Genomic DNA, 10,455 nt, shown 5'->3' with positions numbered 1-10,455 from the left:
CCCCTTTATGAATGTTTATAAGTCTCATGTGAAAACTCTGCAGGTGGATTTTGTTTCTGTCACATGATATAAGTTAAGCGGAAATATAAAGGATTCAATTAGTCAATAAATTAAATTGTCACTAATTTAATTTGATTGACTGGTATCTGTAATCTTAACATGAGGAGTTAAATAAGTTTTAATGTATGATTTAGAAATTAAACCGAGGAGTGCAGTTATAATTTTTTAGTGGAATAAATTGTAATTTATTGTGATAGGATTAATTCTCTCATATTCCGAATTAATATCATAATAGGAAGCCTTATTATCAAAATATGTGGTCCCTACTATGCCTGCATATTCTAGAACAAGGAAAATTAAATTCTTGTTGGACAAGGAAAAGCCACACGTTTTTTTTGCTAGGGTTTTACACCCAAAACGTGTGTATTTATACAAGGATTTTCAACCCTTAGTCATATACTTTTCCTAGCCGCAATACTTGCCACTCGGGTATCCTAGTTCTAAGAATATTTAGGATACATAGTAGAAGACTGCGGAACTGGCATGTAGTGCTACTATGGAAGATTTGTGCAAAAGCTTCAAGAGCTTAGTATCTCGTTTATGATTTATGTTGTCTAGATTACATGTAAGTTTGATCTTGGTTGTTTGCTTCCGCTGCATATATGCCTGTGTTCCATCAATTATGACACGTGAGTTGTTCGTATGGTGTGTGGATATGAATATATCCCTCTAGGGTCACAGTATAACTCGGATACACCGGGAGTGTGCTTGCAGTTGTAGTACCGGGAGCACTTGTATTGAGTAAATTGGAGTTTTTATCATATTATATGTTGTACTTGTGCATACTTGATTATGATGTACTTGTGCATCTTATCTCATGCTTACTCTTATTATATGTCGAGATCATATATTAGTTGGACTGGATGATTAAGTAAGTATTTGAGTGAGGTGACCAAGAATACTTACTGACTACACGTTGTTATTGTACTCTTGCTGCACTTTTTATGCAGATACTGATCCTATCCTAGCGAAGCGTGCAGACAAAATAGGAGTTGTGTGGAGATTGTCGTGGTGAGCTATGGCTTCACAACACCTTCGAGTTTTTCTATATCTTCTTGTTTTTATTGTTTCCTTCCTTCAAAAAGTATTTGTCTTTCAAAACTAGTGTATTGTTATTTCATTAGATGTTCATGATTTGTAGCCCCAGTTCTTTGGGTTGTCTATGGTATTTTCGCATTGACGAGCTGAAATTAGGTGTTACCGCGGCTTAGGCAAGTTGGTCGTGACATTTTTTTCTAGTTTTGGCAAAAAAATGATACTTAGACTGTATTTTATATTTTTCAGCATTTTAAGGTTGAGGTTTAAGACTTCATTAGTCATTGTTGAGCTAATTCTCCCTAATCTTAAAAAAGAGTCACCAACAAAATAAAATTAATTTGAAGATTACTTTCTTAATTGAAATTTTATAATGGTCTTTACCCGACGGACCCATGTTACTACTAGTTTTCCCGTTGCTCCTATTTGTGAGCAAGAATTGGCAAAAGTTGTACTTAATTAATTTTGTTCTAAATGATTACATGAGTGGCTTGAATACCCAAATTTGAAGAGGCTCCAAAAGCAACACAAAGTTATCGAATCACACAAATATAAACCGAAAAGTGAAATTTGAATCATATAGGATTATAGGATCAAATTCAATATTGTAACATATTCAAAAATTGAAAACTTGGAATATCAAATCAAAAAGTATGTTAAAATCATACCGGACCCGCCGATGAATACCCGCCCGTATTAGTTTTTCTTCAACAAGTTCAATTGAACTGTTCTTTTTTGCGAATGAATCATACCAATGATTCTCTTGTCTAGACTAATTTGAGATTATAAATATTGTTAAACCAAGTGCTATTAACTTGTAAACTTTATTTTAACTCAACGAAAAATGAGATGATGATTAAAAGCAATACCAAAGGAAAAGAAAAAGAAGATATCGTCGAGAAAGCAGGGTTCGAACCTGCGCGGGCGAAGCCCAACAGATTTCAAGTCTGTCTCCTTAACCACTCGGACATATCGACTAACATGTGCGAGAGCCTAAGAGAACCTTACATAATGGTACTGACCAAACATTTTTTTTTTCCCAAAAAACAATCAGATTTAGAAGGTGATCCAAAGAATTTTGAATGTGACACTTGTGGGACTTGTGGAAGGATATCAGAACTTGATTTGTATGTGCATTCATGGTCGGAGTACATGTAGTAAAAATATATTATTTCTATACTTGGGAAATACTATCAGTGAAACTCTTGATAGAAGGGTGGACTATATGTCACTACTAAGAACAACCCAAGTGGGAGCAAATTGTAGGCGTGGTGGTTGGTACATCCTTGTCTTACCTAAAACGCAGCAGACTGTTCAACACTTCTGTCCCATCTAGATATGATAGCAAACACCAATTGCCAATAAGACTCATTCCTTGTACAAGCTTACAATAACAACAACATACCTAGTGAGATCTGGGGAGGATGGAATATACACAGACTTTACCGTTATCTTTGCAGGGAAGAGAAGTTGTTTTCGAAAGACCCTTGGCTCAAGAAAAGTGATTTTCAGAATAGGTTTGAAAAATACAAGAGTTGGAAAGATGTATGTAGGTCAACTCATGCTTAAGATAAAATTCCAGCAAGCTATATATACTCGTGTAACTTCGCTCACCACCACTCACACACTATACATATGACGTCATCTAAACTAAAAGAGACCAATCCTCCCAATTGTAGTAGTTACTAAAAGTCGAGTATTAGACAGGTATTTCGCTTTAAGGGGAAAGCAAGAAACAATATCAAATAATTGTGCATCTGCAGAAGCAACATTTGAATGCTTGCTTTATACTTGATATCAAAATGTCCTACATCAAACTTGTTCTTTGGTCTATACACAAGGAAAAAGAAGCAATTCAGCTGTTTGCTGTCCCTATGTTTATGCCAACTATGACTGAACTAAACCTTTTCTTCACCTATTATGACTACTTCCCTATGTGCCTTGTAGGTTTTGAGAATATACATGAAACGTATTTCTGTTACAAACAATATTTGTTGCTATATAAACTAAACCACTCTCTATGGTAACAGATCCTCCCCTCCTCGAGCTTGGAAGATGCGAGATCAAACCCCAACAAAGTATCCAAAAGCAATTCTTGAAGTTTATGTACATTCTGTGTTTAGTTTCAGAGGTTCATTTCCCTGAAAAAGAATGCAATTGAATCCATGTGGTGCATATCGAGATTTTGAATGAGCACTCTTAACCTGCGGAAGTAATCATGTTTGGGCCATAGAGCACCCACGGTTGGAAAAAGAAAACGTGAACGACCCTGAGGCACCATAAAGTTGATGACATTTCTACTCGAGAATGCTCTTCAGGTATTCTGATTTGGCTTGACGTGGAAAAAGCGCGATGCTTCTTGATAAAGCTGCTCAGCCTCAAATGGCTTCGAAACATAACCATCCATTCCACATTTCTGACACTCTTCGTATGTAGCTTGAATTACATCAGCAGTCATAGCCAGAATGGGCACTTTCCAGCTTGAAACATTTCCATACGCTTCAGGAGGAAGTTGTCCGAGTTTGATACGGCTATTGATATCAGATTCCATTTCGCGGATCTTTTTTGTAGCTTGAAACCTGTCATTGGATTTATAGTGTTACTGTCAGCTTAAAAGCGATTTAATTAGCCAAACACATAATAGAGCTTTTCATAATCTCAAAATGATACTTTTACAGCCCAGAAAGTGCTATGAAGGAATTGCGGAGCAGAAGCTCATTGTTATGCAAGAATAAGCAAGGAAAATATAAATTAGGTAGGCGTTTGGCCATATATTCTAAACATTTTTCACTTTATTTACAATTTATGGAGTTGGAGCTGGAGATGTGTTTGGTTATATCTTTTGCAAAGAAGATTTGGAACAATGTCCATGCTTGAATGTACTTAAATGCAACTTCAAAAGTGAAAAGTGAATTGTAAAACGAGTTGTAAGCTGTTTTCCAATTTTGAAATACAGCTTCAAGTTTGATTTGGGAAAAAAGACCGATTTTCAAATAAAGTGAAATTATTCCGAAAAAAAGTGAATAATTTTTATGGCCAAACAGGTCCTTAGGTCTAACAGTGGTAGAAATATAGTTTTCTTTAAGAAACATACCCATCCATTTCTGGCATCTGAATATCCATGAAACAGGCATCAAATTGATGAGGTGGCTGTAAAAAAGTAAGTGCCTTTTTTCCAGTGTCTGTGCAGACAACATCAGCACCATACTTCTTCAGTGCAGCAGCAGCTACTCTAAGGTTCACGTTATTGTCATCCACAACCAAAATTTTTCTCCCCTGAAGGAGCTTGGAAAGAGAGAGACCGGGAAGCTCTCCGTTCGAGCAATTTCCTTTGTTACCAACACCCATGGCACGTTGGAGTGATGCAGCAAGCATACTCGCCCTTAGTGGCTTCATGATGACAAATGGAATAGGAAAACCATTGGCTGAGACACCAGCTCGGCTAGAATTTATAGGATTAGCTAATATAAAAAGTTTAGGAGAAACACTATCATTGATCCTTCTTAAGTTCTTGACAAAGAGACTTGATTTTTCTAAATCAGTATCCCAGACCTCCTGTTCAATGAGGATCATATTCGTGACTCCATTTTCAGTTCTTAAGTAAGACAAATCTGAGACCACTTCAGCATGGACTCCGAGTCGTTTCATGTGATACAGTGAGACCTTTGCACGGACAGTTCTTGGGTCAACAATTAAGGCTCTCATGCCATGGAAATCTGAAGAAACGGAATTTGATTGATTGTTGATTTGTTGGATCTTCTGCTCGTTCTTACAGCGGGCATTGGTGAAAACAGCAGTAAAAGTAAAGGTGGATCCAATCTTTGGCAAACTTACGAATCCAATTTCACCTTTCATAAGATGTACCAAACATTTGCTTATGCTAAGTCCAATACCTGTTCCCCCATGGATGCGAGCAATAGAAGGACCAACCTGCATGAAGGGGGTGAATATACGAGATTGAGCTTCTAAAGGAATTCCAACACCAGTGTCTTCTACTGAAACCATCAGATTGATCTGGTCCAACGAGGAAGATGCGAAAGAAGCGCAGGATCCTTCTTGATTAAAAACCACAAAATTTCTCCAGCTCTGTCGTTTATCGGCTACAGGCAATCCGCTCAAAGTGCTCTTTAACGATGATTCCATCTGGAACTCCTCAGCTGACTCGATCACTTCCTCGACAAGATGGACAGTCACAAATATATGACCTTCCTCAGTGAACTGCAAAAAGACATTCAACTTTTAGAGAGTTTGAAAAGTATGAACATCCCACCCAAATCCTTAAGTGAGTGGAGTACCCACAACTAACCCCTTATATAACCTTATAAATGCGGTGCTTGTTTTATATATCAACCAAAACTCTTTCTTGTCCTTATATATCAATGTGAGTCATTGTATATCTGTGACAACCTCCTTTTTGCCCTCACGGCCTTACATACTTTTTATGAGCCATTCCATATGTCCAATACTCTCTAGCACATGCAAGTCAAATCTGGGGTTCTCAAGTAGACTTGCACATTTAAACGTGTTTGAATAGGTTTACAAAAAGTTGGTGCTGATACCTTGTCACAAAGTCTAAGCATTCAAGCTAAAATCAACAGCAACTGCAACAACACATACGCAATTAAATTGGGTAGCCCAACACCTTTACAGAATCCTTTAAATGCCTTTATATTTCCAATACAACAATAACAATTACACCTCAACCCAAGCGAGTTGGAGTCGGCTAGAACGAATTATATCAAGTATATATAGACAATATCCCTGATGTAGGACAGTATTTATCTTCACCAAAGTGAGTGGTATATATAGACTAGATAGACTAAACAAAATCTGGGCGACTTTGATAAATGAATTAGTAGAATATACAAAAGCACATGCTCGACTGCATTAATTACTTCCTTGTTTCCGCAACTAACTGATGGATATTTAGTGATTTTAGATAACCTTTGAGAATATAGATAATGCAAACATGCAGAGACTCATCTATCTACTCCAGTTTGAACTTGGTTACAGAGTAGCATTCTGCTTTCGCTCCTAGCTAAGTCAAGCTCTTTGTCACTGCTATATTTTCTGGGACTAAAGTCTAAGAGACAAGTGAACTTACTTTGATAGAGTTTCCCATCAAGTTTGTGATAATCTGACGAAACCGTCCAGGGTCACCAATAAGCACATCAGGAACCTTATCAGAGATGTAAGCTGCCAACTGTTCTCCAGACAAAAGGTTAATTAGATCACACAATAGAAAAAAGAAGACAGTAGAAAATGGAAAGTCTAAGATGTGGAGTACCTCAACTCCTTTTTCTTGAGATTTCCCCGAAAAGAGCGAGAGAACCTCATCCAGAGTAGCTCTAATGTCAAAACAAACAGCCTCAAGCTCGAGCTTACCAGATTCGATCTTTGCTTGGTCCAAAACCTCATTTATGAGTGAAACTAAAGCTTTACCACTGGCCTGAGCTGTGCTCACATAATCTTGTTGTGTCACATCCAGACCAGTGTCCATAAGCATATGAAGCATGCCTGTGAAACAAGTGTATACATGTTTATCTCCAATATCCTCTACAATCCACAAAGAGTAACAACACAGCAAAAAGAAAATTTGAGACTCACCAAGAACACCGTTCATGGGGGTCCTGATCTCATGGGAAACAGTAGCAAGAAACTACACGATAGAGGTCAGCTTAGAACATATTCCATAACTAGTGTTGGATAAAAGTATTAGGCAAACTAAGAAAAGTTATGTGTACCTGTGATTTTGCAATATCAGCAGCCTCAGCACGCTTTTTCAGCATCATCATCTCCTGATAATCATCCTCGACTTTGGCTATTCTGTTTATTGTTGCATGAAATATTTGCCCTATAAGCAATGCGATTACTATAATTCCTGTTGCAGTTGTGATGGCTAGCCAAGGCCATGGTGGTTTCTGTTTGAATCTGCAAAAAGAAGAGCAATCTCAGAGGATACAATCTTGAAGTCAATTCTCTGGAGACTTCTCTAATCTATAGTGTCCATGACCAGTTAAGCGAATAGAAAAGGCCTAAAATGGTAGGAATCATGAATATACACAAAAAAATCAAAATAATCAGTGACACCTCGTTCAACTAAATAATAACATCTGCCCATACGCTTCCATCAAACAAAATAGCACAATCAGCAACACGGAAGCTAGCAAGCCACAAGATGAAGTTGAAAAGAAGACGTCCAATAATGAAAGCACACAATCACCTGCAACGCATCTCATGCCTTCTAAATGGATCTCCAAAGTTGAGGGCACTGACATGCTGCACACCATCACTCGATACATTTGAACCATACATGCTAATAGGGTGGGAGATATTAGTCGTATCGTAGACGTTCACAAGGATAGTTTGTTTGCTCGCAAGCTGCTGAAGAAGTTTCTCTACAAGTGACTCAATGTCGAGGACTCCACCAAGATACCTGCTTGCAAAAGGAAGAAGCGTTAAAGTATCTGTGTTATTTGCTAACATAATTTGGTCAGATGAGAAGTCGTCAGTTTACTGGTCCCTTCATGAATTTCCTATTTGATAAGCATTCCAGAATATTAGCTTACTCTAGAATGTGCATTCTAAAAAGTGGAACAAGATTATTATCTTTTGTCTTTCTCTTGCAGTTCTGAGATTCTTTTCCCACTATGAAAGGGCAACATATTCCAAAAGTTGAGTAGTCAGTGAGTGATTGTAAAAAATTTAGATGGCATACCCGTCAGTTGCTTGAATCCTTTCATTTGGAGTTGCATTAGAAGGAAGATCAATTTTGTAAACTGCAAATGTCTTTATCACCCCAAGGCGATTCGTTTTAAGTAGCTTGAACGGAGCCGTGAGAACACCCTTTCCTGATTCCCTTGCACGTAAAACATTCTCGCGATCTTCCTGTTTCGCAAAATCATTCGTAAGGGTCTTGCTCTGTGTACTTTCCTTTTGTATGTGTGTGCGTGGGACAAGAAATTAAAATGACTAAATCTAGCTATCTAATAAAGAAGTTACCTTTCCGGAGAGCATATCAACAGATATTACATGTGCGATCGTATCCTGTGCAAAAATAACAGGAGCATATTCCTCCTGAATCGGCGATGGCTCCAAGCCATCTCTATCATACTCATCGTCTTTGTGAACTGGAGTTTGTTCAAGTATATCCATTCTCTTAATACTCCAACCATGTTTCTTCTCAAACTCTTTTCTTTCCGAGTGGAGCACTCTTACTGCGTATGCCACTCCACTTGTAAGAGGCCTCTCGAAAGCTGTTCTATCTGTATATCTTGCAAAAGTACTCTGCACGGGACACAGTTTTTTAGTGAATTATATAGAAAGATCACTAATTTGGTCCTATAGGCCCAACGTAACTAAGAACACCTAGAACACTTAATCAAACAGCAAAATTATAGACTATCACTTTCATTTGATTAAAAACTGAACAATGAAGTTCAACATAAAAGTGACAAAAAAATTGGTTCATGCCAAAGCACAAAAATTGATGGTTTATTCACTATTCAAGCAGGGCAGAGCTAGCACTTAGGTCACGGATTCGGCCGAACCAATTAGCCTTGGTCCAAACCCTATATTTTTATTAAAGAAATCTATTGAACATGTACAAATTATTCCTGAAGCTATAAGATTCAAATCCTGGTTTCGCCTCTGTATTCAAGGGAATACGAAACATATTGTATATGGGTTCAACCATGGAAAATAGCTATATATGTGAAAATTCCACAAATGTTAAATTTTGAACCCATAATTTCAAAAAGTACAATAAGTTCAGTGCTAAGAACACCTTAAAGGTTGAACCAATCAAGTGTAAATCCTGGATCCGAAGACGGATTTAAACCAATAAAATGAAATTGTAAAGATGAGAAATTAGACCTGATCAATAGCAGAAGGATTCCTTCCATGGTGGAAAGTAGAGATGAGAATTGACATAGCCTGTACATGATTCATACTAACATTAAACTGATCTTGTAACATCCTAGCCCTTTCATCACACATACTTGTAAGTGTTTCTTTTCTCTTCTCATAAGCTTGAGTACTCATATACCAAAACACTGAAAAAGAAACAATAATCCACAATAATACCCATGCTATTAATAGCTTCCTCCACCACTTCTTTGCTACAACATACTGAGGGTAACAATGGTAAATCTTAGTACTTAATTCTGCTATTCCTTCCCATAATTTCATCACTATTTGTTCCCCATCACCAAGCAAAGTCTTGGTAGTCATAATTTCACCATCATTTAACCAATTCATAGAAATCACAGACACAAACCAGCAACATAGAGTCAAAAGTAAGTTCAAACCAAATCCAATTACATGGAACAAACTCATCCAAGAAACCAAAAAGCTACCAACTTGGAACACATTAAAAAAAAAAAATACCCTTTTCAAGAATTCAAGAAGACTAACAAACTATGAAAAAAAAAAAAGGAATTTTGATGCTATCTTGCTACAAACCCCTTCAAATTAGGGGAATGTAAGATAAGAAACAACAAAAAGCCAAAAAAAGAATCAAAGGATCTCCAAGATTCCAATTTTGTATTACAGAAAGAAAGAATTTTGATTATTACCAAGTAAGCTACTAACCAAAACTCAAAAGAAACAATGGGCCAAAAATCAAGATTCTCTAGTATGTGTACTTAATATGATATAGTAATGAAAATAACACACTTGTTTTTTGTTCTTGAGTAGCACACAACTTTGGGAGTTTCAAGAAATGGCCAGTCAATAATTTCACAACAGATTAACTAGATTTGTCAGTTAATATATGTACCCTCAATGAGGAAAAGAAAAAAGAAATATATATATATATATATATATATATATATATATATATATATATATATATATATATATATATATATATTTATTTTTTTTATTATTTTTATTTTGGTTCATAAACACTAGCAGTACTAATAAGCTTACTATTGATAAAGAATCTGTAAAAGCAAAGATGAAAGGAATATGGTGGTGTTACAAATGCCTGCTGCCACGGTCTGTTATCTCTCTATCCAATTTCTGTCTACATCTAAATTAATAAAAGAAACAACTAAATGAACATATTCCCTCATACAATAAAATAAAGAATACAATAAAAGTATACTTCCACTCAGCAAGAAAATGACTTTTTATTTTTTATTTTTATTTAATTTTCCTTTTCAATCCTTCCACTTAACTTTGTGTTCACATCGCCTTATCTATCCACAAGACAAGTCCTGTGGTTACACGCCATGTTGTTAAACTCTATTCCTTGTACGTTTCTAAGATTTAATTGACAATATTAACCTTGCATGTTGAGTAATATATCATGCATGGCATCTAATACCAAAGAGGGGTAAGTGAAAATGAGAGAAC

At 36.5% G+C, this 10,455-nt stretch overlaps 1 protein-coding gene and 1 non-coding gene across 2 annotated transcripts; both read right to left on the bottom strand.

Annotated features, from left to right (window-relative positions):
• Positions 1 to 1,988: 1,988 nt before the first annotated feature.
• TRNAS-UGA (transfer RNA serine (anticodon UGA)) lies at positions 1,989 to 2,072 on the bottom strand. Its single transcript has one exon. It is a non-coding gene; the product is annotated as a tRNA-Ser (tRNA).
• Positions 2,073 to 2,853: 781 nt separating this feature from the next.
• Positions 2,854 to 9,902, bottom strand: LOC132641292 (histidine kinase 3). The gene is made up of 10 exons (XM_060358219.1): positions 8,971 to 9,902; positions 8,098 to 8,382; positions 7,814 to 7,983; positions 7,319 to 7,531; positions 6,840 to 7,026; positions 6,703 to 6,754; positions 6,383 to 6,612; positions 6,200 to 6,298; positions 4,190 to 5,313; positions 2,854 to 3,674 (listed from the first exon to the last, which is right to left on the bottom strand). Exons 1-10 carry the CDS (start codon positions 9,430 to 9,432, stop codon positions 3,410 to 3,412), a joined length of 3,087 nt encoding a protein of 1,028 aa, XP_060214202.1. The 5' UTR covers positions 9,433 to 9,902; the 3' UTR covers positions 2,854 to 3,409.
• Between the last annotated feature and the right edge of the window lie 553 nt (positions 9,903 to 10,455).

Source organism: Lycium barbarum, chromosome 5, assembly GCF_019175385.1.
Source record: "Lycium barbarum isolate Lr01 chromosome 5, ASM1917538v2, whole genome shotgun sequence".
NCBI lineage: Eukaryota > Viridiplantae > Streptophyta > Magnoliopsida > Solanales > Solanaceae > Lycium > Lycium barbarum.
The sequence above is the reverse complement of the archived record's forward strand: the minus strand, read 5'-3'. Positions and strand labels throughout refer to the sequence as shown.

Bases quoted from the DNA above. Each gene is read 5' to 3' on its own strand.
- LOC132641292 (XM_060358219.1), bottom strand. From the start codon at position 9,432: ATGAGTTTGTTCCATGTAATTGGATTTGGTTTGAACTTACTTTTGACT. The intron at 5,314-6,199 runs GTAAGTTCACTT...GTCTTTTTGCAG, and splicing joins TGATGGGAAACTCTATCAAA to TTCACTGAGGAAGGTCATAT. The intron at 3,675-4,189 runs GTATGTTTCTTA...ATCCAATGACAG, and splicing joins CAGATGCCAGAAATGGATGG to GTTTCAAGCTACAAAAAAGA.